Source organism: Rutilus rutilus (assembly GCF_951802725.1).
Source record: "Rutilus rutilus genome assembly, chromosome: 17".
Lineage (NCBI taxonomy): Eukaryota > Metazoa > Chordata > Actinopteri > Cypriniformes > Leuciscidae > Rutilus > Rutilus rutilus.
Window position 1 is genome coordinate 21430835 of NC_140230.1, and position 16974 is coordinate 21447808.

A 16974-nucleotide genomic window follows, 5' to 3' on the forward strand; every position below is an offset into this window, starting at 1 on the left:
ATTTATTATCTGCCTATTTCCAACAGCAACAGGACTTCTTTTTATTTATTTGCGAGAATCACTCAATCACTCAATTATTCCACTATATTATTCCATATTTTTGTTCATATATATGACTTTACTGAAATGTTTTAGCGCATTCACTAAAATCTAGTGATAGCAACAACACAACACAACCGACAGTGATGTATGCCTTCAACTCCGGAAGTATTTTCTTTACCGGAAGTCCTAATGTGACCAAGAAAGATGGCGGGGGATTCTGCAATGGAGCTGCTCTTTCTAGACACGTTTAAGCATCAAAGTGCAGAGGTAAACTTGCGGAGTTTTCCATTTTTACCCGTGTCTTTTAACGGCATGTTGCAGAGACTGTAAAGTCTAACAGACATTCATTTATTTTGCGCGTTCTTAAAGTTTCCATTGTAACGCGTTGTGCGCTGTAAACAGTTAGCTTGCTAATTAGCATAGTAACTTAATTCATACATATTCAAGATAGAACTCACATTTTCATAGTAACACATGTTATTCTTAATTTAAAACAATTACGTTATCAGACTATAGATGTTGTATGGCAGAGCAAACCTGATTAGGTGTATTAGGTGTAAGTTGTTTCACGCAGCAAACAAACTTGTGGCTATATTGTTGTTGTTGTTGGCAGCATATGTGTAGTTTCTATTAACAAATAGCATATACTGTGATAAATCAACGATTAGATTTATTTGACAATAACATATATTGTTCGTAGAAGCCGTCGTTTGTGCAGTAACCCCTCTGGTGCTCACGGACATGTTTATGTGACAGCACCGCATGTGCATGTAAACAAGGAGATTGTCTGTAATGTGTAGAACTTTACTGAGGTAACGTTAACTTCGTTTACTGAGGTAGCAGCTAGCCGGGGGTGAAAATGTGTGAGGGATTTGGACCCTCTGTGTTTAATGTATCATTTAGCTGGAGATTAATATTTCAGTTTTGATTTATTTAGTCCCCGCCTTTTTTGTAAAGTCAAGACACCATGTAATCAAAATGGGTAATTCTTTTTTCTTTTCTTTTTTTATGTAATATTGCAGTATTTATTATCAATGATTTATCTTTGCACATCATTATTATTTTTAATGCTTGTGCCCTCATAATCTTTCATCAAAATGACGTCCCCTCCCACTTGCAACGACATCTCTTCTCTGATGACGTGTTTACTGGCATGAGGGCAGGACAACCTGTCACTCACATGACATCACTGCAATAGCGAACCACAACCATCCAATCAATTCCAGATGGACAAAATCAAGTCCTGCCCTAATTTTTTCTTGTTCGAGAAGCCGTTTCACCCGGACATACATCACAATAGGAAAGAAAAGACCTTTTGCAACTTCCGTTTCATGCGACTTTGAGATTTGATTGGTTGCTTGAATGTTTTGTTCTGTGGATCTTGTGATTCTGTATATATACTGTATATAATGTAGCCTACTGTTATACAATCCTCTCATAATTTACTCACCCTCATGCTGTCCCTTATGTACATTACTTTCTTCTGTGGAACACAAGCAAAGATTAAAAAAAAAAGTTCATATAATGCAAGTTTACGTTGAATTAATTATCAGCACATTGGGAAGCGCAATGTAAGCGCAAAAAAGTGATGCGGAAGCACAGAGGATTTCACTTCCCACGCATCATAACATTCTGATGTTTATGTCAAGCTTGAGCTCATATGACAGTTGTCAGGAAGCAATGGTTTATAGTTAAAGTTTTCAATATTAGTATTTATCCTAGACACACCTATCGTTTTGCTTCAGAATGTATTGTTTCATTAACTGAGGTCCTATGGATTACCATTGGGCTCATTTCGCATGGTTTTCAAAGTGTCAACTTTGGAGGTCCCGTACATTTCCGTTATATTGACCCACAGAGATGGATTATTTTATATGAAGAAAATAAGACGTACACAACTGGCACAGCATGAGGAGGAGTTTGAGGTGCAGTATCCCTTAAAGGACTCTCATTCAATGTAGAGTCTTTTCTTAGTCAGCCTGGTTATTTATATAGCCTGGGCGGCAGTGGCTCAGTGGTTCATGTAGATTGTCTACAAACCGGAAGGTTGGTGGTTCAATCCCCGGTTCCACCTGACCAAGTGTCGAGGTGTCCTTGAGCAAGACACCTAACCCCAGCTGCTCCCGACGAGCTGGATCGCCTTGCATGGCTGACACCGCCGTCGGTGTATGAATGAGTGAGTGAATGGGTGAATGTGAGGCAATATTGTAAAGCGCTTTGGTGGCCATTGGGTCTTTGAAAGCGCTATATAAATGCAGTCCATTTACCATTTCTGTTGTGTTTTTCATGATCAGTCGCTTCTGTTTTTTCAATCATCATATCCACAAATTTACCCCCAGAGTGAAAACATGACTTAATGTTGACAAAACATGCATTCGTTACATTCACCTCTCTAAAATAATGTCCTCACCTAATGAGAACAGACCTCATATGCTTTCAGCATAATATAATTGGGTAACTATAAAGATCAATTATAGTTCCTCTTAACTGGTTACATGGCATGGATGGATTTTAATCGTTTCTTTACATGCTTCTTACATTTCTCCTCGCTCCAGTGTTTTACGTGGTATCCTGTTAGTAAAGGCTGGAAACAGGTCTCTTGTCCTGGAATTTGGTCTTGTTTGGGTGTGTATATGTATGCTTGTGGTTAGTTAGTGCTTTAGTATTGTTGCAGTGATCTGCCACCCAACCGGTGTATTCCAACAGCTCTTTAGAAACAGGTTGGACAGGCCTGTTGTCCCATGACAGTTTGTTGAGGTTCTGCCATTTTCAAAAAGAACTTGATTTCAGAGAATGCTTTTGCATTTCTGAATACCTTGAACCGTAGGAATCTTAATTCCAAGACTTTAACGGTTGAATAAGCCTGATTGTTTTTCTGCTCGGCTGCTCAGTCTGGGTGTGTTTATGAGAGATCTAGCCTTTGCATCAGTCTATCTGTGATTACATTTATCCTTGTCTTGATAAGCTTCTTAACATTTTTCTGTGTCTGTTCTCTTACAAGTTGACAAATGTGGATGTTGTGCGGTTTCCTTACGGTGTCCTGATCACAGAAGTAAGAGTCATTCCCCCTGGCATCAAAGCACACAGCAACCTGCCTGACAGCAGAGCATTTGGGTGAGAAAACAAAAACTCACACACACTCAAAGAGTTTCTTATCTAAAACGACAGCAAACAATCATGTCTGTAAAGAATCAAGCTACTACTATTGAATCTCTCTACATAATCACTGCTTATTTTTATCATATGTGCCATCCACACTGCATGAAAGTGTTCTAACATTAAGGAAGGTTTAGGATGGTTGACTGGTCGTCCAACCACCAATTAGTTGGTTAATAAGGGCAACTTTTTATTTTTAGCTATTCATATTTTCTAATTTTCTATTCATATTTTCTAACGGTTTTGCTGAACGTCACAATATGATGAATTTCAAGAAATAGCATTTTTTTCCATGCTGACATTCTAAAAGCTATAAATCTCAGAGAAGTTATGTGATGTCTTATTCCCTTTAAAGAACCAATGAATGACATCAATAAAATGTAAATATAATTACTAACTTTAAGTCATCTTTTGTATTTTAAATCTTTTTGCAACATTATAATTGTTTTTAATGTCAATTTAATGCATCCTTGCTGAAAAAAAAAATCACATTCAGACAATCCACCGATTAGACAATATTGTAAATATGCCATTTTTAACATCCCTAATTTTCACTACATATATTATGACAGTTAACAGCGCTTCTGCCATGTTTACAGTGTGTGCAAACTGTCCCAGTGCTTCTGTAGTGCACAATAGTACATGAGTTATACTGTGGTATCCTCACAAGTGGAATGGCTGGAGGACAGTGGAGGAAATTGGAAAAGGTTTCTGTGGTCGCTATTGTTCTTTCTTTAAAAACAAATCCACCACACCCCCTATTCTCCGACCACTCTCAGCTTTTCCCATGATCTCATCCCAGATCTCAACCTGTTAAGAGAACAATGGGAGAAAAGAAAAGTTTGTTTTGATAGGACAAACAAAAAATTATTTCTTATTCTATTCCTTTTAAATGATCATGTTAAATATGTAACAATAAATCTGTACTGAAAAAGAGGGATTTCTAAAATGATTCCTGCTGGCTAACTGATTTACAGCAAGTTTGATTAGACAGAAGGTGGCTGCTGATGGCAAATAGGGGTTTCAGGTTTGGTTTTTGACGGTTACAATGCCCCCTTCCTGTGTATTTTCAGGGAAACAGCCCCTCACGCATTCCAGTTGGACCTGTTCTTCAACAATGTGTCCAAACCCAACGCTCCAGTGTTTGACAGGCTGGGCAGGTACTAAATAAACTCAGACATACACACCTGTGTAGGACAAGCTCAGTGAGAAATACAGTATTCCATCTCACAAATCTATAGCTGAATAGATGCATGTACTCTTTGATTGTTCAAATCATTAATGTCGGTGTTTGTTTCACACTAGCCTCGAGTATGATGAGAACAAATCAATCATCTTCAGGCCTAATGGAAAGGTAAGAGACCCTCTCATTACAGCGCAGCATCGTATTTCCATGTAAAAACATGCATGGACCAATATGTTTGTGGTTTCTCCAAAACTGCTGACAGCAGCTTTCCTCTGCTCAATAAATACTTCAAAAGCATTTTCCCGAATCCACAATATATTTGCACATGCCTCTGTAATGACTAAAGCTCTCAGCTCCTGCTCTCACATGGCTTGTATGCAAATCAGCCTTCATTTGTGTTTTAGACTGAGCGAGTCTTTTTGCTCCACCCTCTAGATTCTCACACCGTGCCCAACATTTTTTCTTTCTTTGTGTTATTAAAGATAAACACAGATGGGTTGGTCCTGCGTGGATGGTACACATGCCTGACGGTGGCAGTTTATGGTACGGCAGAGCGTCCTCACAGCCACGAGCGGGACTCTCCACCACCTCCTCCACCCCCTCCGCCTCAGCAGCAGCTGGGATCCAAGAGGAACATTAAACTTGGTCAGCACAAACATTTTATACACAAATATGTAATGTCATTGCTTCATGTGAAAAATTAAACGTGAGTGTTTGTGAATTTCTAGCAGAGTGGGAGAATGAAGAGCAGTTTAACGGCAGCCCACCCAGACCACAACCCAGAGGGCCACGGACCCCACCGGGACCACCACCTCCAGACGACGATGATGAGGAGGCGCTACCTGCACCTGGTCAATGTATGTCCATGTGGAAGAGATGTATATATACAGTGGTAGTCAGAGTGCTTCTGTTTTGAGTTTTCCTAATTTCATACATTTTTGTTAATGCATGTCAAATAATATGTTATAGCCATAACAATTTGAGTGAAAACTGGAATTAAAAGGTTTTTATTTGTCATATAATCTTATTATTTCTTCATTTTGTATCAGTATTTCTTTGCTCAATATTTAAACCTGGTTTAAATGGAAAAACAAATTCAGTGTGAACTTAACTATATATTATTTAGCTTTTTTTTTTTATTGCATTTTTTTTATATTCTGACCCTTAAACTGAAAAAAAGTAGTGCTGAGCACTGAACTTCGCTGTGTTGTCTGTGCTTTAGGTCCAGTGAAGGTGGAGAACACAGAACAGGGTGATGATTACCTGGAGCCTGTCTCACCTGAGCGAGGGTCTCTTCCTGCTGAGGAGACCTACTCGGACGCAGAGCAGGAGGACGAAGAGGGACCGCCTGATGATGAGGTGGATGAAGATGTGCAGTCTGAGGGAAGCGAGGGGGATGAAGATGAGGAAGATGAAGTGGGTGATGAGGTGACAGATGAAGATGCAGAAGGTGAGTAAACCAGGTGTTCAGGGGAAAAGTGACCCAGATGTTTCACATGTGTGGACAAATAATGCTCTCTAATTGAAATTGTTATTTGCTAGATTTGCTCAGCCAGTGACAGTGTAACAGGTTTTCCGTTTGTGCTTTGGAAAGGTAACTGGTGTGTGACATGTTTTGTTTTTTTGTCTTCAGGTGATGATGGATATGAGCAGATATCCAGTGATGAGGAGGATTTGGAGAGTGGGGCTTTCAAGCTGCCTGCCTTTGACCTAGACTACACACCTGAGGACCTCGCCTCACTCCCGACTGTTCAGTACGATCCGTACGAGCGTGACCTCCGACCCCTCCAGCACTTCAACCCTCCGCATATCACGCGATATGAGGCGGAGCTAAAACGCCTCAAAACGGTTGATGTCCAGGACTCAAGCTCCTCGTGGGCTGAGTCTGCAGCTAAACTCTCAGAGCTGTTAGAGGCCTGGGGTGAGGGGCAGGGGGCAGAGCGAGGGGCAGGCTGGGTAACTGCATTAGAGGAAATCCCTGCCTTTCTAGTAAAAGGATTGAGCTTCCTCTCTCTAAAGGACCCTAATGTGCTGAGCGAAAAGTTGAAGAGGTTGGTCGACTGGAGCTGTGAAGCTCTTAATTTGGACTCTGCCCTGGCACAACCCATAGCTCTGAACCTGCGCCAGCTCAAAGCAGGAACCAAACTGGCCTCTGCCCTGGCCGACTGTGGTGCCCTGGTTGTGCAGGATCTGCTGGAGAAAGGGATTGTTGGCAGCCTCCTGGGGTTGCTTTTTGCAGAGCACGTTTCATCCACTCTGAAACTCTACGTGCTGCGCTCTCTCGACAGTATCATCAGTGAGCCAAAGGCCATTGAGGCCCTGCTCAGAGACCACCACCATGACAATGATGGAACAAGTGGGTACCAGCGTCTGCTGGATCTGTTTTTGTTGGACCAGACCGTACGTGTCGCAACGGCAGGTGCAGCTATTTTACATAAGGGACATTTTTATGAGGTTTTGACTGACCTGCAGAGGACAGCCAGCATTTGGGCTGAACGGCATGCCACGGGGGAGGTGGGTGAGCGAGAGGAGAGTGAGAGAGAAGCAGGAGAAAGAGACCGAGCAAGCACTGAGAGGGAAGGAGAGGAGAGAGAGGGGGAAACTCAAGAGGTAGAGCGGGAAAGCCCAATGGACATCGACACCTTGCTGGAATCTGCCTCTTTGTCAGAAGGTGACCTGGAGAGGCTGCAAGGTCTCCTGGAGGAACTGCTCCACCTGCTGGAGACAGCACCGCACTGTATGGTACAGCCTCCTGGGAAAGCTTTTCCCACCAATGCCCGGATTACTGGGCCACCAGAGCGGGATGATCCCTATCCAACACTTTATAGGTCAGTATCATGTGGCTACAAAACTGATACATCTTGTTTTTTTGTGATAATTAATATTATGTAGTAACTATGTTCAAAATGTATATAATGAACGAGTACATCATGAATCCATCTTCCAAACTGTGTTTTTGTCTTATCCTGAATCACTACGGTATGCCTATAAGTGTTTATATTCTGACTGTTTAGATCAGGGGGGACGACAACCACTGCGGAGTAGCCCAGTGCCTAGGGCTGTCGCAATAATTGCAATATTGTAATACCGAGATACGAGATATTGTTTTTTACATAAGGCTTTGCCCATGTTTTACACTTTAATCATGTATATTGAATAAGTTAAAGGGATCGTTCACCCAAAAATAAAAATTCAACTTGAGGGTGAGTAAATGATGACAGAATTTTTATTTTTGGCCGAACTATCCCTTTAATGATAAGAGTGAGTGAATAATGTAATTTGGTCCCACTTTATTTTAAGTGGCTTTAAGTATTATGTACTTAAATGTAAGTACAATGTACTTATTGTGTTCATGTTTTATTGTAAAACACTTTTGCTGCTATTGAGGTGTGATACAGGTAAGGTTAGGGACAGGTGTGGTGGTGTGGGTAGGTTTAAGGTTGGGTTAAGGTGTAAGGGAAGGGTCAACAGTGTAATTACAAATGTAATTACATTAATTACATCTGCAATTACATGCAGGTATTTTTAAAATATAAGTACAATGTAAAAATATGTATGTACACAATTCCATTGTATCAAATTATTCATTTCAATGTTAGTACATAGTAGTTAACGCCACATAATATAAAGTGGGACCGATTAGCACTAAACAAGTCTAAACTGACACTGATATCGACTGAGCATGTTACCTGTGTCTGTCCTTCTTCAGGTCAAGTCAAGTTTGCCATGTTCGAAGAGGAATGCAATATCTTTGTCGTAGCATCATTTAAAAAAACGTCAGCGTTGGTCAATGCATTGAATCAATGCCATTGGTCTCTATGAAGTGAAGCATTAGCTTCAGTGTTACCCCGGCTATACATTGCTGGTCGGTTGAGCCTTGTAAAGTAGTGCTCAAAGTTGAAATAATTCCAAAACCTTGTTTCATTAATGAAAAAATCAAGGTTTTTGAAAGTATTTGTTAAATGAACAGTTTAATAACTCACTCAAAGACAGTCCCTTGGCGCCACCTAGTGCCGTAACAACGCAAATGCACTGACTAACAGCCTCTCTATAACGCGCAGAGCCAAGTGCTGATACTGGTGGAATATCAGTAGTTTTAGAAAGCCTCTGGTCCAGTCAGATTCGAGAATCAGAACTAACTGTTATATATTTAACAATAGCTTTAAAAGCTTATTGTCAGGTTTATGTTCTGTTATAGGGCCCCTTATTTTGACATTCTGTTCTGCTTCCTTTAGTTCCTATTTACCTTCTCTGTTTAGTGTCGGTTTCATTGGTTTGTCCTTGTTTGTTTTTATAGTTGTGTATTAGTTTCACATGTGTCTAGTTTACTTTCCTTTGTTCTACCACTGTTTATAAAGCCGTGTTTGTTGTTCTTGGTCAGTTGTCTGTTATGCATTGTGGTTTGCGTTATTCTCCTGCGTGTTCATTCAGAGCATTTGGATTATTAATAAAGCCTGTTTTATTTTTGAATCTCCTTTGTCTTTGTGCCTGCTGATCGCGTTGTTACACTTTTATATATATATATATATATATATATTTTTTTTTTTTATTAAATCGTGATATTGAGCCGCTCAGAACGATTCAGCCACGACAGCCCTTCCAGTACAGGCGTAACTCGTCATATACATAAACAGAGAGTAACTCCGGCTAAAGTGGTGTTCCGCAAGATGCTGCAGTTTTATTTATTTACCGCTAGAGTGCCAAAAGTTACATGGCGTACATTTAAGTTCAAATATATAGCATCTCTTTAATTATGTTTTTGTTTTTTTTACAGATATATGCATGCATGTCACCTTCTGGAATCCCTGGCAGTTGTTCTGTCGTATTCGGCTACATGTGCCCACATCGGCGTCCTGCAGGCTGTCAGAGAGCTGATGCGTTTCCTGTCCCAGTCCCAACAGGGTCTCCTGTTCCTCCTTAGCCAGCACGAAACCACCAATTTGCTGCTTCGTCTCCTCACACCCCTTACTCACCTGACCCCACCCTCTCACTTGACTCCGCTAACGCCCCTTTCAGAGGTTGAGGGTGAAGATGCTCCTGCAGGTGGAGAGGGGTCGATTGATGATGGTTTTTGGGTCTGGCTTATGCAAACTCTACATGCATTACAGGGTGTTGCTGAGCTAAACGGGGCAGAGCTTGAAGATGGCGATAATCCAGATGTTTTGGCAACACTTCACAGCCTGTATCTCATTGGCTTTAGCAGCACAGGCCGAAACGCTGTTGCACACGCTTTTAGCTTGGATAATAACCTCAGCTGTCTGGTCAACCTGGTAGAGTTCCATGCAAAAGAGGGCCAAGGGTGAGAATATATGACAATGGTTGAAATAATGTCTGATTTATCATGCATATATTTTGGCAATCTATATTTTGACAAATAAGAATTTGATAAATGTTTTTTGACACCATATACAGAGGTTAACACTCAAATGGGCCATATACAGAGCCCTGAGGCACTCCATAGTCATTTTTATTTGAAATTAATATTTCTTCCTAAACGTCTTGTTCTCTCTAACCTGCTGGCTGTCTCTCACTCTCTCAGGGAAGGTAAAGCAAGGAAGTCTGTAACATATAACTATGCCTGTATGCTTGTACTGCTGGTGATTCAGACGTCAAGTGATCTCCGTATGATGGAGCAGTATGCCGCTCCACTTCTTAATGTTTGCAAAGCTGATGAAAACAATGCCAAGCTTCAAGGTTAGCCTGTTTCTCTTTTGCAGCCTACCAAATACTTCAATGTCAGCCAAACCACCATTTGCTTTATTAAGAAGAATTATTTTTGTTTTTTTAAGGCCTTAAAAGCCATTTTATAAATTTAGCAAATGTAAGTGCTTTCACATCTGACCTCTATGATTAAATATGTTTTTCAGAGCTGTCTAAGTGGTTGGAGCCACTTGAAAAATTACATTTTGATATCAGTGGCATCCCTACACTTATTGAGTACATAAAGCAGGTGAGCTTATCAACCACATAAAAACTTTTATGGCATTTTAGGGGTTTTAAGATGATAGAGAATGAGGTAGAGTATGTATACCCATCTTATGTTAAGCATTGATCAAGGCATTATTAAACACTGTAACTCCTTTACTCATATACACAAATGCTATTTTTATATGAATGGGTCATACCATAATAAAGATATCATGTATTATTAAATATGGTGTAGAAACTAAGTTTTGCTGTTTCCGTTGCCAGAATCTGGAGAACTTGATGACAGCAGATGGAGTGGGTCTTGTAAGTGCTCTCAGAGTGTTGTGCCACATTGCTTGCCCTCCAGCTACTGTGCCAGGTACTGTATGCCTTAATCTTAACTTTGCTTGTCTTAGCTAGATACTACACAGAGGAGACATGACATAAACAAATTAAATGTGTAAAAAACATCAGATTTGTGCGTTAGGCTTTGCAGTATAAATGCACATAACATTGCTTACAAGTGCACTGAATAGACCTTCCACTTTAAATTTTAAGGGATGTATTTAATGGCGTACTTGTTTTGCTGCATTATCTAAATTGTTATAGTGAATTGTTTAGATGGTACTGGTATTGTTTGACTACTGAAATTATATTGTGACAACACCAGTAAATACCAATAAAAATATTAACTTATGTGTCCTGACATGACTCATTGTGTGTGTGCAGGTCAGCAAAAAGACTTGAAGTGGAACCAGGCAATCATAGCCCTCTTCAGTGCAGAGGGCATGGACACTTTTATTAAAGTCCTCCAGAAGCTTACATCACTGCTGCTGCTGCCATGGCGACTACATGGGCCAATGGGTCCAATAGCACAGCGACTCATGATGCTGTCAGTGGCCTCCTGCTCGCTGAGACTCATCCGAGCCATGCTGACAGAGCTGCTCTGCGGGGGAACCTGTGAGTTCCGTGACGTGCGTGTGCCCTCCGTCTGTGTCGCCCTTCACAAGATCCTCTGCTCCACCCCGACAACAGGTCGCCTAGATGCGGAGGAGCTGTGTATCCAGGGAGACGTGACAGAGATAATGTTAACTTTCACACATGCGGTTAGTGAACAGGAGACGGGTTCAGAGGAGACTGTGGCTGGAAACAGCTGGTCTCTGATGTTGAAGGAAGTGTTGAACTCTATACTGGCTGCTCCAGAGAACATCTACAGCAGCCTCAGTCTGCTGTCAGAACTGCTTCCTCTGCCTCTGCCCATGCAGACCACACAGGTACTGAACACACATATACGGCTTCAAACACCTGTCACTGCTTGCTGCTGATTGTCCCACTTACAGGAGCTCTGTTCCAAACCCTAGTTAGCTGCCTAGTGCCTTAAAAAAGAAAGGGAAAAAAAAAGCAGGAAATGTATGCTTCTGTAACTATTTTGTTTATTAATTAAAGTATCTATAGAAGTTATTTTCATCTCTTGCCATCTCCCTCTTCCTCTCTCAGGCACTGTCAGTGCAAGACATTGGGGTGGCAATGAACACACGAAAGCTGTGGAGTGTGCATTTACACGCCCAGGCTCGAGTATTACAGGAAGTACTGAGGTGCGTTTGTGTCAGCAGTTGTCCGCCTCTCCTCTCCTTGCTCCGCCGTGTTTGTGTACAACTCTGCGATCTTGCTGCACCCACTGCAACTTTGGTGATGAGGACATTGTTGGAGCAACTGCAGGAGGAAATGCAGCAGTAAGATCACATTCATCACATTAAGGAGTTTGTTCATAGTTTGAGGGTTTGTTTGAATAAGATCGGTTGTGGATGGATTAGTGTGTGTGTATATACTCAAATGGATTGTGTGTTGTGTGTTTAGGGAGGCAGCTGGCTCACGCTTGTTAAGGTTGCTAGCCCTCCTCGACTCGCTGGCATCTCAACGGGCTTGCAAGACGGCCATGTTGGCTCTCCTGAGTGGGTCTGTACGCATTGAGGTGCGGAGTGATGGGAAAGTGGAGGACAAACTGTCAGAGCTTCTTCCCTCCCTGCTGGCCATGCTTGTCCTACCTGCAGATGCCGGCCTGCCAGCACAGCAGAACGCTGAATTGACAGCTTCCATTTTTCAGTCACTCTGTGACCAGGACGTGTCACTGGTTGTGAGTGGCTCGGGTGAAGCGTCAGTGTCCGAGGCTGAGCAGCTGGCCAACTCGCTGCCGACCAGAGACATGATGACATGCATATGTGACGGGATGTTGGAAGTGTTGGGAAATTCACACAGCAGCTACGCGCTCCAGCTCACATGTCTGCGAACCATGATGTTTCTCACAGAGCACGACTATGGTCTCTATCACCTCAAAAGGTGTCACAGGGCATTTGATGTCTATTTATTTTTTATCTATCACTTAATATTATAGGTTTTTTTTTTCAATGGTAAATATTGGATATTTAATTGTGCATGGTCATTTTCCACTACTTTTACTTTTAAAATAGAATTTTTATACACAGGTAGATGTAATCTTTAGCAATTCTTACAATGAATATCCATTTTTCATACTGTACATTGTAATGTTGGGATGCCTACATTTTTTTTATTAGAATAATAAAAAAAAATTATTAGAATTTAATTTTAAATTATTTTTTTCATTTATTTATTTAGACAAAATAATAGGATTTTAATATTGTCTGTTTATCGATTATTAGCCATAACATTAAAGTAATTATCATAGCATCCCTAGACTTCTTTGCAGTAATATGAAAATTACAAATGTTTTTGTGTGTGATATATTTGTGGTTAATTATTTTGTGTTTGTGTTGCAGCTCTCTGAAGAAACACAGCTTGGCCGTGTCCTCTCTGATCCGCAGGGAAACCACGTCCTTTAATAAAGAGTTATCTGAGCTTCTTTCAGCCCTTTTCGACTTTTTGAGACAGATTCTGAACAGTGAAGCTATGGTAGGCCGACAACAGAATCAGTTCGCATTTATTTGTGTGTGTATGCATCTATGTATATGCTTATACATATTATTTTTGCTCTATAGGATGAAGACATAGACAGTCGATCTTTGGCACTTAGTGTGAGTGACATGAAGCAGCTTCTGCAGTGGAAGGAGGACTCAGGAGAGCATCCGTTATCAGAACTGGAGAAACATATCATGGTACATTTGGCAGCTTAGGTTATACATCATAATTAAGCTGTGACCTAAACTGCATGAAAGGAGACGCTCATATTAATCTTCTCCCACTCCGTTCTCCTACTCATTTTCCCATGTGTGCAGAAGCTCTGTAAGGAGGATGAGTCTTTGGAAACTCTGCTGGAGAATGTGGCCGGACTGCGACAGATTATAGAAAGTTCTGGAGAGGCCCCAACTAATGTAGAGCCTGAAACTGAACCCACTTTACCTGCACCCGAGCCCCTTCAGACACAGTTCAATCACAGGTAATATGGGCAGAGAGAGTAATTGTTACATAAAATAAAATATTACAATTTATTTTTATTACAGCTAGTTTCCAAGGCAGTATTTCTATAGACATATCATTGCATCCTGAAAATGTGTCTCCAATGTTACATTATCTTTTCTTTTTTTTCCTCACTCACTTGTTCTCTACCTTCAGGACAGTTTATGTTCTCTCAGATGTCCTGGATGAGCAGTTGAAGGCCCTGTGGTTCTCTCCATTCCAGTCAGATGAGATGGAGACAGAAGTAGACATGGTGAGGAACATGTGTTTGATGGAACAAAAATATATATTTATGTTTTTAAAATAGAGCTACATAAACAGATGCTAGCAGGTTTTAAGGTATAACAAATGAGGAAGTTTTAGAATCAAGATTATTTTAGTCAACTTTTATGAATCTGAATCTTAAATTACTCTTCATTTTTATTGGTTCATGTGATCATTGTAAATGTATGTGCCGCAGGTGAAAGTAGACCTAGTTGCTCTGGCCCAGCAGTGTTGTCCAGACTTAGACCTGAAGGCAGAGTTAGAACGATCGTTCCTCAGTGAACCCACTTCCCCAGGACACAGCAAACCAACCAAAGGCTTCAGACTGGGCAAGCACAAACATGAGACCTTCATCACATCCAGGTACACACCATTCTATTCTGAGATTACTATTTTACCTTGAATGTATGAACTCTATAAAGCTACAAATAATTTTCTTTGTTTGCAGTGGGAAGTCAGATTATGTGGAGCCTGCAAAACGAGCTCATATCATGGCAGCCCCTCGGGGTCGGGGTCGTGGTGCATTTGGCCAGCTCTGTCGACCACATGACATTTTCCGCCAGCGCAAGCAGAACACCAGTCGGCCTCCTTCCATGCATGTAGATGATTTCCTTGCCGCAGAGTTCAAGGATGTTGGTCCGCCCACTGGCCTGTCCCTGCCCAAACGACCACCAAAGGGAGGAGGAGCCAAGCCACCGACTAGAGGCTTGTTTACTGGAGGAACCAGAGGGAGAGGCTTCCAGAGTCACACCCGCTTCTTCACTCCACCAGCCCCAAAGAGTGTTCTGCTTGCTGGTACACGCATATGTTTAATTCAGCACATATATATACACTCTGTACTCTTTTTATATGTGGCTGATTACCCGTGAAACATCATTTAAAATCATTTGTTTGTGTTTTAGGAAACTATCAACGACGCGAAGGTGGCCGTGGCTCCGCTTGGAACACTCCGGTGACAGCTGTCACTCACAGAGGGACTTACAGTGAACCACGTGGAGGACAAAGCAACTTCACCCGACCGTTGCCCTCCAGACAGCCACCTACAGGTAGGCGTTCATCCTTTTTTTAAAATAATGTAGAAACAATATAAAATTGCCATTTAATAACCATCAAACATCACTTCTAAAATCTACCGACAGGCCTTGTGTAGATAATGAATAGATAACACACATTTTCTGTTTTGAAATATTTGTACTTAATTTATAATTACATTTAATTATTATTTAATAAAGTACAAATTAATAATTAACAATATAAAAGTTATAAATGTATATCTAATATGTGTGTATATATATGTGTGTGTATATATATATATATTTATTTATTTATACACACACACACACACACACACACACACATATATATATATATATATTAATAATTATATAAATTATATAAGCCACTGGCTATTAAAAATCATTGGTCAAACCCTATTTTAAACTTAAAGGGGTGGTTGATTATAATTTCACTTTTCTAACTTTAGTTAGTGTGTAATGTTGCTGTTTGAGCATAAACAACATCTGCAAAGTCACAACGCTCAAAGTTCAAAGCAACGGGAGATATTTGCTTTTAAAGAAATAGTTTTTAAAGGACTACAACAAACGGCTGGTAGAGACTACATGACATTCCTCCCGGGTTAGTGACATCACTAACCCTAGAATTTACATAAACCCCGCCCCCGGAACACGATTTATAAATTATCAAGACAGAATATGCTAATCAATGACTAGAAGATAACTACACATCAGCTACATAAATTCATCAACTAACCATTCAGAAATGTCCTTTTGCGAACTACATGTTGTCACTTCTTCTTGAGTCTCTCCATCATTGTCTGACTCCGGGTTGAACATAAAAGGCTAAAAGTTTTTTAAATGTTCAGTGCATGTGTGTGTGAGGTAAAAGGACACAAGCTGTTGAAGCTCCGCCCCCTGTGCCAGGAGCAGCAGCTCATTTGCATTTAAAGGAACAGACACAAAACGGTGCGTTTTTGCTCACCCTCAAAAAGTGACAATTTTAACATGCTATATATAAATATCTGTGGGGTATTTTGAGCTAAAACTTCACATACACACTCTGGGGACATCAAAGACCTATTTTACATCTTGTGAAAATGGCATTATACCACCCCTTTAAGTGATACATTATAAAAATGTATCCAATATTAAGTGTAAGTTTTTGAAACTTTAATTATAATTTTAGAAAACACATTTGGATGTACAATGATATATTTTTTTTATATGTTTTTCCCACTCACAATGGAGCCTTGACAGCATGTGACCTAATGTGCTAATGTCTCCATTTCCTTGTTGTCAAAAATGCCAAGCATGTTGCACATTTATTGGCTGAAGGGGATGTCATGATAATACTAAAATATACTTTTTTTTGGTTGAATGTTATTGTATTTTAAATGCAATTTTCTCTGTCTCATTTTGACGATACACCATAGAGGGTTAAACTTAGGTGATATTTAAGTGGCACCTTCTGGATGTTTCCCTCAGTGGTGACTTCTTTCTAATCATTAAAGTTGCAAAAAAGACCTCAGTAATGAATTAAATGTTTTAAATGGCTCTTTAGTTCACCCTACTGCTATATCAAACAGTTACTGACTCCTCTCTCCTAACTCTTCAGGTGCTTACCGATTGGCTCCTCGGGACAGAGCCAACAGAGGGAGAGGGGCAGGCCTGTCCTGGTTGAGTGGTGGAGTTGGTGTGGGAGGAGGTGGAGTTAGTGGCGGTGGACGTGGTCAAGGGAAGTTCAGCAGTGGAGGGAGCGGAGGCGGACGGGGCCGACATGTCCGCTCATTCACTCGCTAAACTCTGCCTTGAGCAAAGCAGACTCAGCCGTCAGGCTCTAAAGGACCAATCAGGATGTGGATCTGCTGTATCTGTTGCAACCACCGACTGATATTGTGTATATCATTGTCATGTTTTGTGTTTCTCTCATTTTTAAAACTGTTAAATATGATTAAATTCTTGTGAGGATAT

The 16974-nt window shown here is 40.7% G+C and overlaps 1 protein-coding gene across 3 annotated transcripts; it reads left to right on the top strand.

Annotated features, from left to right (window-relative positions):
• Nucleotides 1-206: 206 nt before the first annotated feature.
• Nucleotides 207-16973, top strand: virma (vir like m6A methyltransferase associated). Of its 3 annotated transcripts, none has more exons than XM_084435461.1 (23): nucleotides 207-309; nucleotides 3044-3156; nucleotides 4272-4358; nucleotides 4504-4552; nucleotides 4867-5029; nucleotides 5113-5241; nucleotides 5607-5834; nucleotides 6018-7212; nucleotides 9159-9683; nucleotides 9924-10078; nucleotides 10252-10334; nucleotides 10577-10670; nucleotides 11021-11565; nucleotides 11789-12024; nucleotides 12149-12628; nucleotides 13087-13219; nucleotides 13306-13422; nucleotides 13543-13703; nucleotides 13880-13976; nucleotides 14184-14350; nucleotides 14436-14782; nucleotides 14890-15033; nucleotides 16619-16973. In XM_084435461.1, the coding sequence occupies exons 1-23, from the start codon at nucleotides 247-249 to the stop codon at nucleotides 16801-16803; spliced, it is 5496 nt and encodes a 1831-aa protein (XP_084291587.1). In that variant the 5' UTR covers nucleotides 207-246; the 3' UTR covers nucleotides 16804-16973. The 3 variants fall into 3 exon arrangements, with proteins under 3 accessions (XP_084291587.1, XP_084291589.1, XP_084291588.1); XM_084435463.1 differs by having other exon boundaries at nucleotides 13546-13703; XM_084435462.1 differs by having other exon boundaries at nucleotides 5116-5241.
• The last annotated feature ends 1 nt before the right edge of the window (nucleotide 16974 follows it).